This window comes from Lampetra planeri, chromosome 54, assembly GCF_965212315.1.
Source record: "Lampetra planeri chromosome 54, kcLamPlan1.2.h2, whole genome shotgun sequence".
In the NCBI taxonomy this organism is placed as follows: domain Eukaryota; kingdom Metazoa; phylum Chordata; class Hyperoartia; order Petromyzontiformes; family Petromyzontidae; genus Lampetra; species Lampetra planeri.
The window spans coordinates 6,782,932-6,805,888 of record NC_136160.1 but is presented as its reverse complement, the minus strand read 5'-3'; the positions used below and the strand labels follow the sequence as shown (position 1 = coordinate 6,805,888).

Below are 22,957 nucleotides of genomic sequence, written 5' to 3'. Positions count from 1 at the left end.
GATAATGTATGCACTTTCCTTGAAGTTGATTGGTTCACACCCGAGACGGCTCTTTTTAGAGCCTAGTCTCACATGGTGTTGGACCAGATGTGCGCCTTTTGGCGTCATGTTGGAACGCATCCCGAATTCTTTGGATTAAATGGGACAAGCCGTGACGATTTACATCGCAATCCGTTCATAAATCGAGGGATACATGTGCATTAACGTATATGCAAATTCCTGATTATAAATTCAGGCGCCATGGTGCCGAGATGTTAACTACCTCGCCTGGTATACAGGAGGTCGTGAGTTTGATCCCGACTCTGACGTCTGCTGTATATTTGGAGTGTGCGTCTCTCTCTCTCTCTCTCATCGTCATCATCACGGTGGCTATGAGATGTTAACTCCCTTGCTTGGTATACAGGAGGTCGTGGGTTTGACCCCGACGCCTGCTGTATATTTGGAGTTTGCGTGTCTCTCTCTCTCCGCCCCCCCCCCCCCATGGTCGCATTGATTTTTCTCTGGTTCTTCCGGTTTTTCCCTCCAGATTTAGAATCAACATCATGCATTTAGAGTATTTGGCTGCTGTAAATGTCCATATGAGAAGCCACTTCGCGTTGAGCTATCAATTGTGGCCAGCTCGCTTCTGAAAAAGAGCTGAACTGCTCAGTGGGCCTTAACCTGGTAAAGTAAAAATAGTCTAGAAAATATCGTATAGGATGGTACAGCTAATTCTATCTTGAACAAAACTATTTAGAGTTTGGCACGTAACTCGTAGTAGCACATAGTGAGAAGCTACGGATCGAATTACCAAATTTCACTGGAGGAGTTATCAGTGGTCTAGTATTGCATTTGAACCAACAAAGCGTGTGTATATATATATGTGTATATATATATTTTCTCACGTAATATACCACTTCGTTGAGGTACCATTTGTGATGGGCAGGTCGCTTGTGAAAAGGAACTACATAGCTCAGTGGGCCTGACCTGGTAAACTAAAAAATAAGTTTGCTTAAGTTTTAGTTTAATAGATAATTCGCCTGCAGTTAATCGGTTAATCACGAGCGGAGCGTGCACGGTGGCGACAACTCCCGCCGCCTTCGCCGCTCGTCTTCTTACGTGAGCGTCGTCGTTGGCGCCTGCTGCGCCACCGCACTCGCTGTGCCGCCCCCGCCCCGAGGCATCATGGGAGCAGCACAGGATTGTGGGACGGGTCCGGAGGGAGGGGCTGCGGTGGCGGCGGTGACGTCACCGGTTTCCCGGGCAGCCGTCACCAGGAACACAACGTGCCGCTCCTCGTTCTGAGAAAGCGGGGAGAGAGCGCGGCCATCGTCACTTAAAACAGCCGTGAAGGAGGCCCCCTTTCCTCTGCCCCCTGGGCCCTGTCGCGTCAAACTCGGGGCTGCCGTTTGCCGAATTTCTGTTCCCCCCGTCCCCGCCCTCCTTCGTTCGGCGACTCGTGCCTTGTATCAGGCTCGCATTGAGGTGTAAAATTAATAAATTAAATAATTAAATAATACAAATTTAACCAGCCATGACGAGGAGCGCCGGCGGTGCCGCCCGTCCTACGCTTTGGCCGGTTTAATGCCACCGCTGGGCACAGGTGTGTTTCAGGAGATACAGCACATCAAATCAAGTGGAGAACCACATTTGCCGTACGTGTGTGTGTATGCATGTTGAACTTCTTTCGCACCGTACGTAGCCAACCGTACCAACCAAAGGTGCTAGGATGGGGACTTTTTGTCGTGCGATCATTCGGCAGCCGAAAACCTTAAAATGCTGAAAAAGCATTGAACTTGCTGCACTTGTTGAGGTCCTGCTTAAAATTCCCCGGGCGGTTTGCTGCCTGAACGTGAACGCGGGTCTCTCAGTGGCACCGGCTCAGCGCTCCGACCTCCAACCGCCCGGCGGTACCCACCCGAGCTGCTCTTATTTTGTAACAAATAACGCCACGGTGGCGAGGAGATGTTAACTACCTTACCTGGCATACAGGAGGTCGTGGATTCGATCCCAACCTTGACACCTGTTGTATATTTAGAGTTTGCGTGTTCTCCCCGTGGTCACGTAGATTTTTCTCTAGGTCCTCCGGTTTTTCCCTCCAAATTTTGAATCAACATGCGTTTAAGAGCATTTGCCCAATATAAATGTTCACGTGATAAGCCACTTCGTTTAGCCATCATTTGTGGTCAGGTTATTTTTGAACAAAAAGCTCTGTAGCTCAGTGGGGACTTACCTGGTAAAAGTAAAAAAAATAGTTTAAAAGCCTTCATGTTCCTGTGGAAAAAGTTTGGCAAAACAAAAAACAGTTGAGTTTAAACAGGTGCTGTTAACACGTAGAGAGATTAGCACACTCACCTTTTCCAAGGCGTCTCTGAGCAGCTGTTGATTACCCAAGAGGTTCCCACGGTAAACGAGCTTCTGAGAGGCGGGAACCTGTCGACAGAAAGTCACATTGCTCCAGTGCGACGCAGCAAACGATGAGGCGCCCGACATTCTCAATCTGCAGCTAGATGATGATTTCACCGCTCGTGACGTTGACCATTTATCTCGATACTGCAACCCCCGGCGACGAGGCTATGTCAGGAATGCCTTCACCCCCCCCCCCACGTGGCAGAGATTTGCGGTTCGAAGCCAGGGCAGCCCTGGTTAATGCTGCGGGTGTACCAAGCATGAAAATACTACACGCAATCCGATTCTAAACTAAACAATTTTTATTTTACCAGGTAAGGCCCACTGAGCTCAACAGCTCTTTTTGGGAAGCGACCTGGCCACAAATTATAGCTCAACGCTCACGAAAAAGAGCTATTAACCTCAGTGAGCCTTACCTGGTAAAAAAAATAATGTAAGTAATAAAAATAAAATCATATTATTTACGACATTCGGCCGTCCAGAATAAACATCTCATTCGAGACCCGCAACATCTCCTGGCTTTGACATTCACCGTCCAAGACGCCGGTGGTGTAACCATCAGCCACATATACAGGAGGTCGTGGGTTCAGCAGCAGGCCGATGGACACATCGCCTTTACAAATGAAGAATTAAAGACTCGAGCCACAGCGGGGTGATTGGGGCCACGCAACCCAAACCATTGACCATATGGTAGACCCATAGACGCACACAGGGACCCGTGAAGCTATACTGAAGACAAGTGACAGTGTGTACGTACGTATGCCGAAGTTCATTTGCAGCGTACATAGCCCAATTGGAGGTGCGGGGGAAGAACAACAAACTAAACGCAAAAAGTAGTGGAGCCGTGCGACCCAAACTATAAACCAAACAGTAATCCACTGGGTTATTTCAACGGAGGAGGAATGGCAAAACTTACACGAACTCTCTCCAGCAGCCCTCTCATGGCTTAGCGGCACATCCCCACATTGGCATTTAGCTCCTGAGCACATCGCCACGCGCACAGCGACATAACGGATTCCGTGGTCTGTTGTTGCTGCGGTTTGTCTGGGCTATTGACACAAGCTCTTGCCGTACGGCAAGGCAAACAGAAGAGATGACGCGATTTGCGTCCCTCGTTATCGCACGGGACCGTGCCGTATTCCACGCACGGCGCCTCGGCCACAGCTGGATCGCCTCGAGAGTCGGGTGTCGACTCGGGCACATCATCGTCGCTCTGGGGGGCGCCAAAACGAGCACCACTTTGCGCGAAAGCAAGAGCGCTCGTCCCACGGAGAAACCGGCGCCGCTGGGCGAACGCGGAATTCCTGTCGCCGGCTCGACAGTGAAACGCGCAACGTCGTGCCCACGACGGTTGGGACACGTGGTTGGTCAACGTTGGCCCAACGTTCCAAATTTGCTGGGTCACGGCCACCGACGGAGGGGAGTGCCACTCCATGTTCTCCAGCAAGGTGGCGAGACTGACTTATTCCACGGGAACATTGAGGCTGTTAAACTATTCAACAATCTTTTACTTTACCAGGTAAGGCCCACTCTGCTGAGCTGTACAGCTCTTTTTCGGAAGCGACCTGGTCACAAATGATAGCTCAACAAAGTGGCTCACCCCGTGGACATTTATAGCAGCCAAATACTCTGAACGCGTGACGTGGATTCCAAATGTGGAGGGAAAAACCAAAGTGCCGAGTGGTTTTCGTACGTGTTGTTGTGCCGTTTAAAAACTCGCGCACCTTTCCTGGCCTGTACTATTATTCTGTTACGACGACGGAGGGTGGGTTTCATCATCGATTAACAAGATGCAAAGACGCGGACAGACATAACCACCGTGGCGTGCAGAGTAGCGTGCGAGTGGAGGCACTGCTTGAGGTCCCAGATGGTCCACGCGGAGTCGCAGATCACGAGGACATCTTCCCTCCTCCTCCCCGGATCGCGTATCACCACGGTCACCTGCATCTTCTGTGTGGGGTTGACACAAAGACAAAGATCCCCCGTAGAGCCTTAACGGACTGTTGGGGCAAGTGCTGTTAGCGAGTAGCACCTTTGAAGGCCGTCACTGTCAAGGGATTGGGTGGCCAGCACCACGGCCGGCCGTGATATTTTTACACACCGCACCAGGTCTTCATTTTAGGCCGAGTCGACCTAGGGGAGGCCCAGCACAAGTTCAGATAATCGTAACTGGTGTTGGACTCTAGCAAAAGAAGTTCAACATACATACGCCTCACTCAGGCGGGTGAGGAATGACACATGCATAGCAAACGCGTAAATGCCACCCGCACAAACAATTCAAGATCTACAGCTGTACATGTGTAATGAAAGTAGAGTAAACCTAAAGTGCGACTGGATTAGTGGCCACGGGAAATAATGACAGGGGATTCAGCTTGCAATAGGAATGGACTGGTGGCTACGGGAATGATCGAGAAAAGGAGCGTGGCCAGGTGACGGAAGAGGACGGTGGAGTCTGCTGGTGAAGTGGGCCGACTAGAACCTGGGAGAAGGTTCGGGAATGGGGGCGTGGCCTCGGACCCTATAAAAGGGAGATGCACGGGAGACTCGGGGCTGTTGCAGTGGGGTCTCCCCGCCTGTCCGAGTGCGAGCACGTGGGTCCTTAATAAAGAAAACCGTTCGATTGAAAGCTTTCGTGACTGCAGGGATTCGTCTTCTTGGTTATTTCGGTAAAGTCACGTCGAAGGGAAATAATAAAATAATAAAAATAAAACATAATAAAATAATTCTCACGACGTTTCGGCCACAACGCAAGCAGCCATCTTCAGGTGAAGAACAGGTCTGTCGGAAATCAGATGCTGTCTTTCCGACATACCTTTTTATTATGTTGTATTTTTATTATTTTATTATTTCCCTTCTACGTGACTTTACCGAAAGAACCAAGAAAAAGAAAACCTTCCCAAGAAAAGTGCATCGAAGTCGTCTTTACACTTGTACGATAAAAAAAACGTCTGTGGACTACAGCACTTAATTGTACTGTAACAACGTCACACGTTTGTACAGTGCCAAGAACGGGAACAAGGCAGCCCCCAACACGGTGGTGCATGAACGTCACAGCGCGTGAACATCGCACGGCAGACACACATTCATAATTATTGGCGCACACTTCCGGCTCATCTGGAAGGGCACACAAATCCGCCCCCAACCCCCGTAGCCTTATTCTAGGCCGTGTTGAGCAAAGTGCCGTCAGCGAGCACCTATTTGAGGTCGGCGCAGCCAACGTAAACCACGCATTTGTACCGTGGTGTTCGTTTAAGGCGGAGTCGACCTAGAGGAAGTCCAGGAGAAGATTTGGACAGAACTTGTCACCGTTGTCCCTGACTGGGAATTGAACACAATGTACAAAGACAAAGCCCCCCCGTATAGCCTTAACAGACTGTTGGGACGAGTGTTTTTAGCAAGCACCTATTAAAGGCCGGCACGGCCAGCACACGAACATGCCAGTACGCTCGTACACACACACACGTACCGGCACGCACGCACACACACACACGTACCGGCACGCACGCACGCACACACACACACGTACCGGCACGCACACACACGTACCGGCACACACACGTACCGGCACACACACGTACCGGCACACACGTACCGGCACACACACACGTACCGGCACACACGCACACACACACGTACCGGCACACGTACCGGCACACACACCGGCACACGTACCGGCACACACGCACAGGCACGCACGCACACACACGCACACGTACCGGCACGCACACACACGTACCGACACACACGTACCGGCACACACACACGTACCGGCACACACGCACACACACGTACCGGCACACACGCACACACACACACGTACCGGCACACACGCACACACACACACGTACCGGCACACACGCACACACACACACACGTACCGGCACACACGCACACGTACCGGCACACACGCACACACACGTACCGGCACGCACGCACACACACGTACCGGCACGCACGCACACACACGTACCGGCACGCACGCACACACACGTACCGGCACGCACGCACACACACACACACGTACCGGCACGCACGCACACACACACACACACACGTACCGGCACGCACGCACACACACACACACACACGTACCGGCACGCACGCACACACACACACACACGTACCGGCACGCACACACACACACACACGTACCGGCACGCACACACACACACGTACCGGCACGCACACACACACACGTACCGGCACGCACACACACACGTACCGGCACGCACGCACACACACACACACGTACCGGCACGCACGCACACACACACGTACCGGCACGCACGCACACACACACACACACACGTACCGGCACGCACGCACGCACACACACACACACGTACCGGCACGCACGCACACACACACACACACACGTACCGGCACGCACACACACACACACGTACCGGCACGCACGCACACACACACACACGTACCGGCACGCACGCACACACACACACACGTACCGGCACGCACGCGCACACACACACACACGTACCGGCACGCACGCGCACACACACACACGTACCGGCACGCACGCGCACACACACACACGTACCGGCACGCACGCGCACACACACACACGTACCGGCACGCACGCGCACACACACACACGTACCGGCACGCACGCGCGCACACACACACGTACCGGCACGCACGCGCACACACACACACACACGTACCGGCACGCACGCGCACACACACACACACGTACCGGCACGCACGCGCACACACACACACACACACGTACCGGCACGCACGCGCACACACACACACACACGTACCGGCACGCACGCGCACACACACACACACACGTACCGGCACGCACGCACACACACACACGTACCGGCACGCACGCACACACACACACACACGTACCGGCACGCACGCACGCACACACACACACGTACCGGCACGCACGCACACACACACACGTACCGGCACGCACGCACACACACACACACACGTACCGGCACGCACGCACACACACACACACACACGTACCGGCACGCACGCACACACACACACACACGTACCGGCACGCACGCACACACACACACGTACCGGCACGCACGCACACACACACGTACCGGCACGCACGCACACACACACACACACGTACCGGCACGCACGCACACACACACACACGTACCGGCACGCACGCACACACACACACACGTACCGGCACGCACGCACACACACACACACACGTACCGGCACGCACACACACACGTACCGGCACACAACAACAACCGCCATTCGCCACTAAGTGGCGGTGACGTCACCACGACGCTTGTGCCAGGCCATGTGCACCTTGAGGCCACGTGAAGTGTCGAACGCCCGCTGGCAGGAGGTCACGGGGCAGACCCAGGTGCCATGGGTCGACTGACTGGGATGACTGGCTGATGCACCACCTGTGCCCCCCCTACTGTGCCAACTTGCTGTGCTTTAGCCACCCGGCGCTCCGCTCGTTGTTGTGAGCGTCGCTCCGACCTCCGTTATTGCTGGAGGGCGACTGCCTCCAACTGCCCAGTAGCAGCGTCCTTCAAGAGCCTCCTCCACAGAGGCCGATCTTGACACCGCTGGTACCAGTCATCGGCAAGTCCACTCAGCTCTACGTCCTCCCGTACCACATCACTCCATCTCTTCTCTAGCGCGTGCCGCGCCCGTTTAGCCCCCTCGATCCGGCCAAACAGAAGCATGCGGGTTACATGACCCACACAACACACGCTGTCACACAATATCTACACAGTGACGGCATGCGGATGCCTGCAAGAAACTATCCAAGCGCTGTTATCTATCAGCGCCACGACCGCGTGCACGCATTTCAGTCCGAGGTGACCTAGAGGAGGTCCCCATCCGGGTTGAGCATCGATCGCCACGAGCTGTGTGTACGCAAGTCAAGCCTGGCACAAAGATCCCCCGAATAGTCTTAACAGACTGCTGGGGGCAAGTGCTGTTAGCGAGTAGCACCTATGAAGGCCGGTACGACACACGAGGGGGCGGGTGGGCCAGCACCACGCCCGGCCGCCTTTGTCTCCCCGGTGCCGACGTTTAACCACACCGCACAACGGGTACGGTAGAGCCGCACATTCCCATGCGCAGCACCAACCAAGCGCATCTCGACTCGTACAGAGCACGTTGTTTGCGAGCACCTATTAAAAGGACAGGCACACGACAGCGTGCAACGTGTTGGCTTGGGAGGAGGGTAGGGGCGTTGTTTGTAATTGGTGCCAGCTACCCAGTAAAACATCCAACGCTGGGCTCACCATATGTTCTCAGAAAAACAAAATCACGCGGTCGCTTCAAATCAAAATCAGAAGTTTGACTTCGCGATAAAAAAAATATGGAAACAAAGAAGCAAAAGTGGAGTGCGAGCAAAAAAAAGACGCACGGGAAGAGATGTCTATCTGTGGTCGTAGGAATGACACCGATGTTTCGGTGGGTAGGCGTGGATGAGAGAAGGTGCGCAGTTTCGCGTACGTACACGTTGATCCTCTTTCGCGCACTTACGGACGTAGCCAACCGCGGGCTGATCGGAGGCGAGGCGGCGAAAAATAAAGATGCCGATTCCGCGTGGCCTCTTCGACGCTTCGCACTCCGCACCCACACGGTGACCGAACGACAACCAACTACATTGGGTTCATTCATTCCTTCATCCACCTTCATTCAATCACTCGTACACCTGTTCCACACGGTCAATATACGCATGTACCGTATGTTGAGTTTCTTTCGCACCGTACGTAGCCAACCCTGATAAGACTGTCACAATTTTTTTTTGTTCCTGGTAGTGTTATTGCCCAATTGCTTATGCCTAAAAAGTACAGAAAATGGCTATTATTCCCCACAAACTTGGCTTTTGTGACCAGGACAGTGATATTTTGAAATGTACCTAGTTTCCAGAATATTCCAGATATATTCAGTGCGGAGTAAACTTGGAGTAACTTCTAGAACATTTGAGAACTTTCCAGTAATATAATAGTAGTATAAATGCAGGGGCCTTAGGCCCACCAGTTCAGTTTAGTTCCAGCTGCCTAAGTGTTACATATCTGCATTTTTCTGAGATGGTATCAAGAGGCTGCAAGTATCCGGCAGATGCATTTTGCTATGTCTGCGGCCAATTTATCAAGACAAGAGCAAAAAAGTACTCTGTGGAAGCATCTGCTAAGATGTGCGAGGCCTATAAGGCATATTTCAGCATGCCTGTCGGGGATCAAGACAAACCCTGGGCACCTCATTTCACCTCCAAGCAATGCAAAAAAAAACTCTGGAAGGCAAGATGGACAATTGTTGCTCAGAATTTTATGTTATTAAATTTGTAAAAAAAATTTGTTAAACTTTTAAATTTCTAAATGTTTTACAATTTTCAATGTTATTGAAAAAATATATCATGTATGAAAAATGTTGCGAGAATCTCTTACACATTAGTCATGGGTGAAATAAATGTATTTTTGTAGGCTGGTACAGAGGGGAAAAGAGCCATGAAGTTCACCATCCCAAGAATTTGGCGGGAACCCACTGACCACTCAAGCAACTGCTCCTCCTGCATGGTGGACCCTTCCAAGCGTCGGACTGGCAAGAATGCACCTGCTATCCATCGCCCCGGTGCCACACTGCCATGAGCTCCCCGTACCCACTCCGGCGAAGAGAGAGCAGCCGTCTTTAGAAGAGAGCAGTAAGTCAGAGAGTGAGGAAGACGTAAATCCAGATTTCAGAGGTGGAGCTGAGGAGAGAAACCCATACTACACCTCAGAGGATTACAACAGCATCAAGACCTTGCTAGATGCATTGAAGTATGATGAGTACGGCTGGGAAGTCATCGGAGACTTCAAAATGGTGGCATTCCTGATGGGTCTCCAAGGCGGTTTTACGAAGTCTCCCTGCTATCTTTGCCTTTGGGACAGCAGAGACACCAAGGCGCACTACCACAGGCGGGACTGGCCACAGCGGACCAAGTTTTCTGTGGGAAGGAACAACGTCAAGTGGGAGCCACTGGTGGACCCCCGGAAGGTGCTGATGCCACCACTGCACATCAAATTGGGCCTTATGAAACAATTTGTCAGAGTTGTAGATAAGGAGTCGGCAGCCTTCACGTACCTTCAAGACTTCTTCCCTAAGCTGTCTGAGGCAAAGGTCAAAGCCGGTGTCTTCGTCGGACCACAGATAAAGCAGATCCTGGAGTGCAATGAATTCCCCAAGAAACTCACTAGTAAGGAGAAAGCGGCTTGGAACAACTTTGTCGCAGTGGTTCGTGACTTCCTAGGCAATCACAAGGTCGAAAATTATGTGGAGCTGGTTGAGACTGGTGAAGAACTACGGCACAATGGGCTGTAGGATGTCCCTCAAAGTCCATATCCTTGATGCTCATCTTGATAAATTCAAGGAGAACATGGGAGCGTACTCGGAGGAGCAAGGTGAGTGCTTCCACCGGGATATACTGGACTTTGAACGCCGCTACCAAGGACAGTATAACAAGAACATGATGGGAGACTACATTTGGGGGCTGATTCGTGAAAGTGATTTACAGTATAATCGTAAATCTCGAAAAACTACTCACTTCTAAAACTTTTGTAGTCATTTTTGTATTACTTTAGTATAAATACATGTTAATTTTGATTCATGTTGTTTTTTTCTGACTTTACGTGAACGAAAAGACACAAATGCACCCGTTTTCTCATTGAAAATAGGTACATTTCAAAATATCACTGTCCTGGTCACAAAAGCAAAGTTTGCGGGGAATAATAGCCATTTTCTGTACTTTTTAAGCATAAGCAATTACGAAATAACACTTACTACCCAGGAACAAAAATTGTGCTACATAGTGCAACTTAAGGAGCGGGGGGAGCACAACAAAATATGGGTCTCTGCGTGAGTCTGTGGGTCTCTGCGTGAGTCTGTGGGTCTCTGCGTGAGTCTGTGGGTCTCTGCGTGAGTCTGTGGGTCTCTGCGTGAGTCTGTGGGTCTCTGCGTGAGTCTGTGGGTCTCTGCGTGAGTCTGTGGGTCTCTGCGTGAGTCTGTGGGTCTCTGCGTGAGTCTGTGGGTCTCTGCGTGAGTCTGTGGGTCTCTGCGTGAGTCTGTGGGTCTCTGCGTGAGTCTGTGGGTCTCTGCGTGAGTCTGTGGGTCTCTGCGTGAGTCTGTGGGTCTCTGCGTGAGTCTGTGGGTCTCTGCGTGAGTCTGTGGGTCTCTGCGTGAGTCTGTGGGTCTCTGCGTGAGTCTGTGGGTCTCTGCGTGAGTCTGTGGGTCTCTGCGTGAGTCTGTGGGTCTCTGCGTGAGTCTGTGGGTCTCTGCGTGAGTCTGTGGGTCTCTGCGTGAGTCTGTGGGTCTCTGCGTGAGTCTGTGGGTCTCTGCGTGAGTCTGTGGGTCTCTGCGTGAGTCTGTGGGTCTCTGCGTGAGTCTGTGGGTCTCTGCGTGAGTCTGTGGGTCTCTGCGTGAGTCTGTGGGTCTCTGCGTGAGTCTGTGGGTCTCTGCGTGAGTCTGTGGGTCTCTGCGTGAGTCTGTGGGTCTCTGCGTGAGTCTGTGGGTCTCTGCGTGAGTCTGTGGGTCTCTGCGTGAGTCTGTGGGTCTCTGCGTGAGTCTGTGGGTCTCTGCGTGAGTCTGTGGGTCTCTGCGTGAGTCTGTGGGTCTCTGCGTGAGTCTGTGGGTCTCTGCGTGAGTCTGTGGGTCTCTGCGTGAGTCTGTGGGTCTCTGCGTGAGTCTGTGGGTCTCTGCGTGAGTCTGTGGGTCTCTGCGTGAGTCTGTGGGTCTCTGCGTGAGTCTGTGGGTCTCTGCGTGAGTCTGTGGGTCTCTGCGTGAGTCTGTGGGTCTCTGCGTGAGTCTGTGGGTCTCTGCGTGAGTCTGTGGGTCTCTGCGTGAGTCTGTGGGTCTCTGCGTGAGTCTGTGGGTCTCTGCGTGAGTCTGTGGGTCTCTGCGTGAGTCTGTGGGTCTCTGCGTGAGTCTGTGGGTCTCTGCGTGAGTCTGTGGGTCTCTGCGTGAGTCTGTGGGTCTCTGCGTGAGTCTGTGGGTCTCTGCGTGAGTCTGTGGGTCTCTGCGTGAGTCTGTGGGTCTCTGCGTGAGTCTGTGGGTCTCTGCGTGAGTCTGTGGGTCTCTGCGTGAGTCTGTGGGTCTCTGCGTGAGTCTGTGGGTCTCTGCGTGAGTCTGTGGGTCTCTGCGTGAGTCTGTGGGTCTCTGCGTGAGTCTGTGGGTCTCTGCGTGAGTCTGTGGGTCTCTGCGTGAGTCTGTGGGTCTCTGCGTGAGTCTGTGGGTCTCTGCGTGAGTCTGTGGGTCTCTGCGTGAGTCTGTGGGTCTCTGCGTGAGTCTGTGGGTCTCTGCGTGAGTCTGTGGGTCTCTGCGTGAGTCTGTGGGTCTCTGCGTGAGTCTGTGGGTCTCTGCGTGAGTCTGTGGGTCTCTGCGTGAGTCTGTGGGTCTCTGCGTGAGTCTGTGGGTCTCTGCGTGAGTCTGTGGGTCTCTGCGTGAGTCTGTGGGTCTCTGCGTGAGTCTGTGGGTCTCTGCGTGAGTCTGTGGGTCTCTGCGTGAGTCTGTGGGTCTCTGCGTGAGTCTGTGGGTCTCTGCGTGAGTCTGTGGGTCTCTGCGTGAGTCTGTGGGTCTCTGCGTGAGTCTGTGGGTCTCTGCGTGAGTCTGTGGGTCTCTGCGTGAGTCTGTGGGTCTCTGCGCGAGTCTGTGGGTCTCTGCGTGAGTCTGTGGGTCTCTGCGTGAGTCTGTGGGTCTCCGCGTGAGTCTGTGGGTCTCCGCGTGAGTCTGTGGGTCTCCGCGTGAGTCTGTGGGTCTCCGCGTGAGTCTGTGGGTCTCCGCGTGAGTCTGTGGGTCTCCGCGTGAGTCTGTGGGTCTCCGCGTGAGTCTGTGGGTCTCCGCGTGAGTCTGTGGGTCTCCGCGTGAGTCTGTGGGTCTCCGCGTGAGTCTGTGGGTCTCCGCGTGAGTCTGTGGGTCTCCGCGTGAGTCTGTGGGTCTCCGCGTGAGTCTGTGGGTCTCCGCGTGAGTCTGTGGGTCTCCGCGTGAGTCTGTGGGTCTCCGCGTGAGTCTGTGGGTCTCCGCGTGAGTCTGTGGGTCTCCGCGTGAGTCTGTGGGTCTCCGCGTGAGTCTGTGGGTCTCCGCGTGAGTCTGTGGGTCTCCGCGTGAGTCTGTGGGTCTCCGCGTGAGTCTGTGGGTCTCCGCGTGAGTCTGTGGGTCTCCGCGTGAGTCTGTGGGTCTCCGCGTGAGTCTATGGGTCTCTGTGCGAGTCTATGGGTCTCTGTGCGAGTCTATGGGTCTCTGTGTGTGTCTATGGGTCTCTGTGTGTATCTATGGGTCTCTGTGCGAGTTTATGCAACGTATGTTAAACTTTGTCGCTACGTACATGGCCAACCACGGCTAATCGGAGGTGCGGCGGAAGGACACCAAAATAATCACACAAAAAAACATTTAATGATATCATCATCAGCATCATCATCATCCGAACTGTCCAGGAAGGTGAGTGCGGAATTGGGCAGAACGGGACGGGATGATGGATGGGGGCCGATGAGATAAAGTTGTCATTGGGCAACATTCATTTACAAAGGGCGAGAATTACCCAAAGATCTGCTGCACTTTATCTACCACATTGATTAACACCATTACAACATCAAAAAGGGAAGAGAAAAATCTGCGACGCGCCGTCCCGAGCGTTTGTTGACGATTCCAAGATTCCGTGCGCAACTTTGATTCAGCAGCGTTCTAAGTCGAGCTGGTGCTCCATAGTTTTGAAATCAACCCCCGTCTCCCATTCCCTGGTGATCACCAACCCTTGCGCTATCTCTGCACTCACTTTAAAACGGACATTATTGCGGTGGAAACAACACAAATGCGAATGTACGCAATAGTTGTTTTGTGCAAGATAGTTTGGTTTAAACTACGTTATTTACATGTTTTTTTTACAGATCGTGTTTGTTTGCTCATTTGTAAATATTGCCGCCGTGTCGATCTGCTGGTCGAGTCGCCCTCGGACAAGAGAGCTGCATCATGGCTCGATGGGCGATTTACTCGGATAGCAAACTTCAGATTCTGGATGGATGATGGAAGGGATGGATGGTGAGGGGAGGGATGGATGGTGAGCGATGGGAGGGATGGGTGGGAGGGATGGGTGGGATGGATGGTGAGCGATGGATGGTGAGGGATGGGAGGGATGGGATGGATGGGAGGGATGGATGGTGAGGGATGGGAGGGATAGTGAGAGATGGGAGGGATGGGAGGGATGGATGGTGAGCGATGGGAGGGATGGTGAGGGAAGGGAGCGATGGGAGGAATGGATGGTGAGGGATGGGAGGGATGGTGATGGATGGGTAGGATGGGTGGGATGGGAGGGATGGATGGTGAGGGGATGGATGGATGTTGGGCGATGGTCAAGGATGGAGACGGAGTAGCAGCCAAGGAATGGAACGCGCCTAGAGATGGATCGTCGCCTCACAGGATCGTGAGAGGAGGCGGCGGCCGCAGCTTCGGGTCGAGGCCTTCATCCAGCAGTGGATCGAGCACCGCCGATGACGACGTTCACGACACACGCGTGAGACGCGGTGGGGGGGGGGGGCGGGGGGGTCAAGGCAACATCCGCGTAAACCTCGAGATGCGGCTCAATTTACTCACCCGGGTGTTGAGACGAGTCGTGGCTCGCTGTTAGTTTTCATTTAAAACCCACCCCACCATGTGGTTCCCCGGGGGGAGGGGGAGGGGGAGCGGTGGCGCAGCGGTTAGCGCAGCGCAGCGCGCTCCGAAACGCAGCCCAGGGGCCGACATCGGCGGCGTCGGAGCTCTGCCGGTGCCGGCCGAGGGGAGGACAAGTTTTCCTCGCGGTCGGCCAAACCCCACGGCGGTGGAGCGCCGCGGTCGAGGAGTGAGTCGTGCCGCCAAACCCGCCCCGCCGCCCCCCGCACGCCGCCGAGAGCGAGTGAGCGAGCGAGCGAGGACGACGACTTTCGTCCGGTGAAGTGACATTGAACCGAGCGCCGTGGAACAAACAACAAGAAGAAGAGGAGTAGGAGGAGAGGAATACGTGAACGAGACGGCCTTACCCCTTCTTCGTGGGTCCTTTATTGACGCAGCTGCTGCTACTGCTGCTGCTGACACGGGGATCGGTCGGTCGGTCCGTCGAGCCGTCACCAAAGACGGCAGAGTCGGGCAATAACGAAGCAGCCGACTCGAGTCACTGCGCTCTCATCGCGAGAACCCCTCAGCGCTGTCACCGCCCGTGTCGGTGCTCATCAGCAGGGCTGGGGGGGCGGGGCGGGGCTGGGGTGGGTGGTGGTGGCCCGGGGCGGGGAGGGCGCAGCCAGCCACGTCGAGCGAGGCCATTGGCTGCGCTCCTGCTGCTGCTGCTCAACGGGGAAGTTGGTGGTGGGAGGGAGGCGTGGTGGTGGTGGTGTGTGTGTTGGTGTGTGTGTGTGGTGGTGGTGTGTGTGTGTTGGTGTGTGTGTGTGGTGGTGGTGTGTGTGTGTTGGTGTGTGTGTGTGGTGGTGGTGTGTGTGTGTTGGTGTGTGTGTGTGGTGGTGGTGTGTGTGTGTTGGTGTGTGTGTGTGGTGGTGGTGGTGTTTGTGTGTGGTGGTGGTGTTGTGTGTTGGTGTGTTGTGTGTGTGGTGTGGTGGTGGTGGTGGTGTTTGTGTGGTGTCGTGGTGTTTGTGTGTGGTGGTGTGTTTGTGTGTGTGGGGGGTGTGGTGGTGGTGTGTGTGGTGGTGGTGTGTTTGTGTGTGTGGTGGGGTGTTTGTGTGTGTGTGGTGGTGGTGTGTGGTATGGTGGTGTGTTTGTGTGTGTGGGGGTGTGGTGGGTGTGGTGGTGGTGTGTTTGTGTGTGTGGTGGTGTGTTTGTGTGTGTGTGTGGTGTGGTGGTGGTGGGTGTGGTGGTGTGTTTGTGTGTGGTGGTGTGTGTTGTGTGTGTGTGTGGTGGTGTGTGTGGTGTTGTGGTGTGTGTTGTGTGTGGTGTGGTCGTGGGAGTGGTGGTGTGTGTGTGTGTGGTGGTGGGTGTGGTGGTGTGTTTGTGTGGGTGTGTGTTATGTGTGTGTGTGGTGGTGGGTGTGGTGGTGTGTTGTGTGTGTGTGTGTGGTGGTGGGTGTGGTGGTGTGTGTGTGGTTTGGTGGTGGTGGGAGTGGTGGTGTGTGTGTGTGGTGTGCGTCTCGCCTCGGGTATTTACGGTGGGGTTCGCCCCGTTGATGTTGGTGGGCGCTGGGGGCGCCGTACTGACACGCGTGAACGCGCACTCGCTGTTTCCTCCCCACTCCCGTTGATGTAACACCCAGTGACGATGATCTGAACCGGTCCTGGGCCTCCCCTAGGTCGGCTCAGCCTCAAATGAGTACCTGGTGCGATGTATAAACATCGCCACTGGGGAGACAAAGGCGGCCAGGCGTGGTGTTGATCACCCACCCCCTTGTGTGCCGTGCCGGCCTTCATAGGTGCTCGCTAACAGCACTTGCCCCTACAGTCTGCTAAGGCTACACGGGGGATCTTTGTCTTTGTGCTGTTCGCCTTTTGGCGTTGACCTCTGGTCTGACGCTGCTTGAGACGAGGCTCTAAAGAAAGCTGTCTCTGGTGTGGACCAATCAGTTTCAAACACAATGCTGTGTAGTATCAGAGCATGATTTTTTTTGCATGTTCACAAGTAAATGTGGTTAATGGAGACATGATTCCATGTAAAAGGTTTCTGTTTGGCGTTTTAACATCTTAACACAACTGCTTTATTGCCAGAAAGGGTAAAACTTGTTCTTATATTCTTAACTGTTACATTTGGTGAGATTGTGAAGTTTTTTTAATTTGTATCCAGTAGTGGATCGCGAAATATGGTTAATTCTTCCTGTTATCTGAATTTGGCAGCCAATAATGTTCAGCCCGAATTGGCATCAAATAAATACCAGCCCCCTTTGCCGGTCATTGTGGCTGTTTGACCATGTTTCACCACGCCGGTCAGTGCCAGGCATTAGTGAAAGGGTGGGAGTTGTCACAGCAGGCGACGCAGCTTGGGCATCTGCCAGTCACCTCACTCGGTCAACCCACGGCACCTGCTGGGTCTGTCCCGTGACCTGTGGCAGCGGAGCCTTCGACACTTCGCGTGGCCTCAAAAGCGCACCTAGCCTGGTACAGGCCCCCACTTAGTGGCGAATGGCGGGTATTGATATTGGGAGGGCAGGACCGGTTCAGATATCACGCGCCGCTGATGTTTGGAGCCGTCCATAAATGACGTCACGCGATTTTAGACTATTTTTGACCCCCCCCCCCCCTTTCGTCACACGGCGTCACAAAAAGTCAGACCCCCCCCTCAAATATGACATCACAAAGCTCTGCCCCCTCCCCCAAAAATAAAACATGCTTCAAATCGCTTTAAACTATTGTCATTGTAGTGCGTATTTAATGTGGCGCTGCACTCTGATGTTGTAGGAGAAAACCCTTATTAAAAAGTATATTTTATTAAGTAGAACGTGTTGTCTATATTTATTTCAAGTTGCGCATTTCGATGTGACGTCACATTTCTCACCCCCCCACTCCTCCCGTGCGTGACGTCATTCATGGACGGCTCCTTGGCCGTGACCGAGAATCGAACTCGGGACATCCGGGATGATAACGCAGCGCGCGAGTCGGTGATGTGAAATGCGCCACGTGTTCGACACGTGTTTGTGTATTCGCAGTACAGTACACTAGTTTAATAAACCGACTGATGCAAACGTGTGCAATCTCTCAGAAGAGGAATCTTAAGACTCAGCAGTAAAGTTTTACTGGATAAAGTAAATACACTTTTAAAATTACAAGCGGATCCATATTTATATAATGTGTACACTGCTAAAATAATTAGTGCAAAGTAGTCAACTAGTTTTATTTCAAAGCCTCCACATCTCTCCCACCGGTATTGACACAACTTGTAACATCTTCTAACTCCCAGTATAATCATCTGTCTATTGACAAACACTTCCCGAATGCCATCGTCATCATCGTAGGTGTCCACTGCACATTACGCCATCCGAATAGAGACCAAAAATAAAAAATAATTGCTATTCTTCTTGGTTCTTTCAGTAAAGTCACGTAGAAGGGAATTAATAAAATAATACAAATAAAACATAATAAAATACAATTCTCACGACGTTTCGGCCACAACGCAAGCAGCCGTCCTCAGGTGAAGAACAGGGCTGTCGGAAAGACAGCGTCGTGAGAATTGTATTTAATTATGTTTTATTTTTATTATTTTATTGTTTCCCTTCTACGTGACTTTACCGAAAGAACCAAGAAGATGATTTTTTGTAGTCACGAAAGCTTTAAATCGAAATTTAATATTTGCTATTCTTTAACATATCCTCGTTTTAAAACTTCCATTTCATATCGATATCAAATTATTGACGTCCATTTACCGCATGTATTGTAAATGGACCATTTACAATACTGTGGGTGTGTAACCAACCCAAACTGTGGACCACATAGCAAAGCCGCTGTAATTCTAGATTTTAAGTTTTCGTGACTGCAAGGGGTCCCATTACCCTTTGGTTTTTGCGGCAAAGTCACGTAGGTAAAAAAGAAAGAAAGAACCACATCGCAAAGCCGCTGTAGTCTGCACTCCTTCAACGGAGGGGAAACAGCGAAACTTCACCAACTCTTCACCCGTGAAGCCCCCTCGTCATGACCAGCAGCAGGCCATGGTCATTGATTGACATTTAACTCCGGAACCGCATCGCTTGTGTGCCATCATCACGCGACAATAATCATCCACAGGAAATCACCCGAATGCTGACACGTAAGGGGCCGTCCATAAATGACGTCACGCACCTGGGGGGGGCGGTCAGACATTTGTGACGATGTGTGACGAGGGGGGGGGGGAGTGAGAAATGTGACGTCACATCAAAATGCGCAACTTTAAATAAATATAGACGACACGTTCTACTTGATTAAATAGACTTTTTAATAAATGTTTTCTCCTACAACATCAGAGTGCAGCGTCACATTAAATACGCACTACAATGACAATAGTTCAAAGCGATTTGAGGCATGTTTTATATTTTGGGGGGGGGGGGGGAGCAGAGCTTTGTGACGTCATATTTGAGTGGGGGTCTTACTTTTTGTGACGCCGTGTGACGAGGGGGGGAGGTCAAAAATCGCGTGACGTCATTTATGAACGGCCCCGAACCCAAGAGTCGCCATCATTATTATTCGAGTGCCATTTTTGGGGGTTCGTGATTTCATTTGGTTCGTCTATTAGCCGCCGCCGCCGCCGCCGTCGTCAGAATTATGGATTTACTTTCAGCCTGGAGGCCTGTGCCGTGGAATTGTCACAATATATTGCGACATGTCGTCCGTGCTGGTATGATCGATTGCGAGTTCCCTGTCAACACGGCAGGAATGCGGCGCTCTGTTTCTTTTTTTTAATTCAAATACTACGCCCCCAATCCGGCAGTAGATATTGACACAAAGTGATGTGCGCGGACTCACTGGGTAAAGAGTATGATGGACGGTATTGTAAAGGTACAGGTGAAGAGCATGATGAAGGCGCAGCCCTGCAATTGCTCGCCCCCGTCACTGCTGGCGGAACGACCTCTGCTCGAGGAAGCTCTAAAGAGCCCCTCGTAGAAGGCACTTCCTCGTGTAAGTTCTCAAACTAAAAAGTCAGATGATGTTCGCTCAGACGAACGATTGGGTAGTACGGTGCTGTACTTGGGAGACACTGAGCAAGTGGTGGAAATTCCACATTACTATGGGGCCGTCCATAAATGACGTCACGCGATTTTGGAAGATTTTTTACCCCCCTCCCCCCCCCCACTTCGTCACACGGTGTCACAAAAAGTCAGCCCCCCCAAAAATATGACGTGACAAAGCTCTGCCCCCCCCCAAATAAAACATGCTTCAAATCGCTTTAAACTATTGTCATTGTAGTGCGTATTTAATGTGGCGCTGCACTCTGATGTTGTAGGAGAAAACCTTTATAAAAAAGTATATTTAATTAAGTAGAACGTGTTGTCTATATTTATTTAAAGTTGCGCATTTTGATGTGACGTCACATTTCTCACCCCCCCCCCCCCCCCCATAATCACACATCGTCACAAATGTCTGACCCCCCCCCCCCCCCAGGTGCGTGACGTCATTTATGGACGGTCCCACAAAGGTATATGTACTTCCCGCCCACCACGTGCGTCAATGTTTCCGGGAACCCTGAGAACCCCAGAAGTTACACGTGGCCGTCAGGGCGGGGGGGTGGTGATGTAAACACGCGCGGTGGCCGTCTCTGATTGGCCGCTTCGAATGACACGCCTAGCGTGACGTCGCGTCGTACATCCTCAAAGGGGCGTTGCCTGTGACGTCACGCCTTAACCCATTGTGTCACGAAATACACAAAGAGATGCAATGTTTGCATGCATCCGCCACTCCGTGTAAAATCTGAAAAGAAAGTGTTTATTACACAACCCAGCGGTCGAACGGCCGTCTGGAGCGGGAGGAGGGGGCTGTTCTTCATTTGCCTGACCTGTTGTTAATAGCAAGGCCGTAGCCATGGAGTCAACATTGGGGGGGGGGCAAATCTTCTAGGGGGTCTGGGGGTCCCAACCCAGAAAAAATAAATCTAAATTTGAAAACGAATTTCCTGCGTAAAATATTTTAAAAATTTCACTAACACGTGGGATGGACCTTTTTTTTTTACAATAATGTCTAATAGCGTATTGTATTACATTGCTCTGTTTTTACGTTTTTTACCTTCTCTTGTTTCATTGTATATAATGGCAGAGATTAGGGATTAGTACAACCATAACCACAATCATATGAACAGAAATCTATGCGTTGATTTATATGAAGACAAGTCCAGATATTGTGACCAAGGTTTAGCAAATTGTTGTGTTTATTTACATAGAAATTATTTTATAGCAATATATTGGGGGGGACATTTTTAACATATTTGAATATTGGTCAATCCGACAAATCATACGAAACGCGTCCGATTGCCTATTAAGAGTTCCCAGATTTTGCACATAATTTGGATCGAAGTACAAATGTAATGTATAACTGCTGCGCCCAAGTTTTTGGAACCACCCAGTTTCGTGTCTTGGCACCTCCATTCTGGCATGTCTGTCCTCATTTAAACTCACCCTCTTCAACTCACCAGAGTTTAAGTGTGTAATTTGAACACATAATTGCCGCTATTAAGATGTTTTTGTCAGTCTGCAATTGTGGAATGCTTTGATGTTGTCTGCCTGCCGTGTCGTACTTGGAAAAGCGGAAATAAACGTATGATTCTGATCAACTCATTGATTTAAGACAATCCAACTCTGGATTTGTTTTGACAAGCAGCGTCTCATCAGCAGTCAGGCCTCATTGAACCGTTGGTTCAACACAAGCAAACGTGACTAGTTTTGACAAGCAGTGTCTCATCGGTAGAGTCAGCATCAGACCAAGGCCGTAGCCATGGAGTCAACATTGGGGGGGACCAAATCTTCCAGGGGGTCTGGGCCCCCTCTCCCCCCCAGAAAAAAATCTCGATTTGAAAATGTATTTCCTGCCTAAAATAAAAAAAATCACTAACACACAGGATGGACTTTTTATTTATTTTTTACAATAATGTCTAATAGTGAATTGTATTACATTGCTCTGTTTTTTACCTTTTCTTGTTTCATTGTATGTGATGCCAGAGTTGATGGATTAATAAAGTACAACCATAACCACAATCATATAAACAGATATCTATTTTATAGCAATATATTGGGGAGGGGGACATTTTGAGCATATTTGAATATTTGGGGGGGGGGTGTGTCCCCCCAATATATATTATAATTACGGCCTTGCATCAGACTATGTATTTTTACTGGAGGAATCCGATGAGCTATAAAGCTCTTTCTCACAAATGTCCAGTTGGGGTGGGTAAAAACGTTGCAACAACAAACAATTCAAAATCACAACAGCAGTGCAAATTATAAGAAAGATAAACAAATCACCCAAAAACAAACAAATACAACTAAACCATCCCCATCCTATCAGACAAAGCCCACTGAGGCCGTTGCTCATCTCCGTTTACAGCCCTGAGCCAGTGGTGGAAATTTCGCATTCGTATGGCGGTGGCGAGGCTATCCATAGGACGACCACAGTTGACTTCCCAACAAAGCGACCTGGCCACAAATGATAGCTCAACAAAGCGGCTTATCATTTGGACATTTATCGCAAAATAATCAGTCTTGCTTGAACCAACTTTGGCCCAGCGTTGCATGTTGAATGGGGCGCATAGCCTAAGGGGCCGTCCATAAATGACGTCACGCGATTTTGGACGATTTTTGACCCCCCCCCCCCCCGGTCATACGGCGTCACAAAAAGGCAGACTCCCCCCCACTCAAATATGACGTCACAAAGCTCTGCCCCCCCCCCCCCCCAAATAAAACATGCTTCAAATCAGTTTTCTTTTAAATTTCCACCAGGGGGCGCAATCTACGCTTTGTGGACAGTGGCGTGGACCTTCAATCGGAGACAGCACGTGCACCGTCGGTAGTCTCGCCAAAAAAGTCGAAAGGGGCCGTCCATAAATGACGTCACGCGATTTGGGACGATTTTTGACCCCCCCCCCCCTCGTCACACAGCGTGACAAAAAGTCAGACCCCCCCCTCAAATATGACGTCACAAAGCTC

The 22,957-nt window shown here is 51.7% G+C and overlaps 2 protein-coding genes across 3 annotated transcripts in view; one reads left to right on the top strand and one right to left on the bottom strand.

Annotated features, from left to right (window-relative positions):
* The window catches only part of LOC144735110 (homocysteine-responsive endoplasmic reticulum-resident ubiquitin-like domain member 1 protein), a 28,379-nt gene extending 12,776 nt beyond the window's left edge, over positions 1-15,603 (bottom strand). Inside the window, exons 1-4 of the mRNA XM_078617525.1 lie at positions 15,405-15,603; positions 4,207-4,338; positions 2,335-2,412; positions 1,099-1,280 (exon numbers count right to left, since the gene is read on the bottom strand). Coding sequence (XP_078473651.1) covers positions 1,099-1,280; positions 2,335-2,412; positions 4,207-4,335 — 389 coding nt within the window. The 5' untranslated portion in view covers positions 4,336-4,338; positions 15,405-15,603. The remainder of the gene's footprint in view (positions 1-1,098; positions 1,281-2,334; positions 2,413-4,206; positions 4,339-15,404) is intronic.
* The window catches only part of LOC144735058 (septin-7-like), a 150,681-nt gene that overhangs the window by 47,148 nt on the left and 80,576 nt on the right, over positions 1-22,957 (top strand). The window lies entirely within an intron of this gene.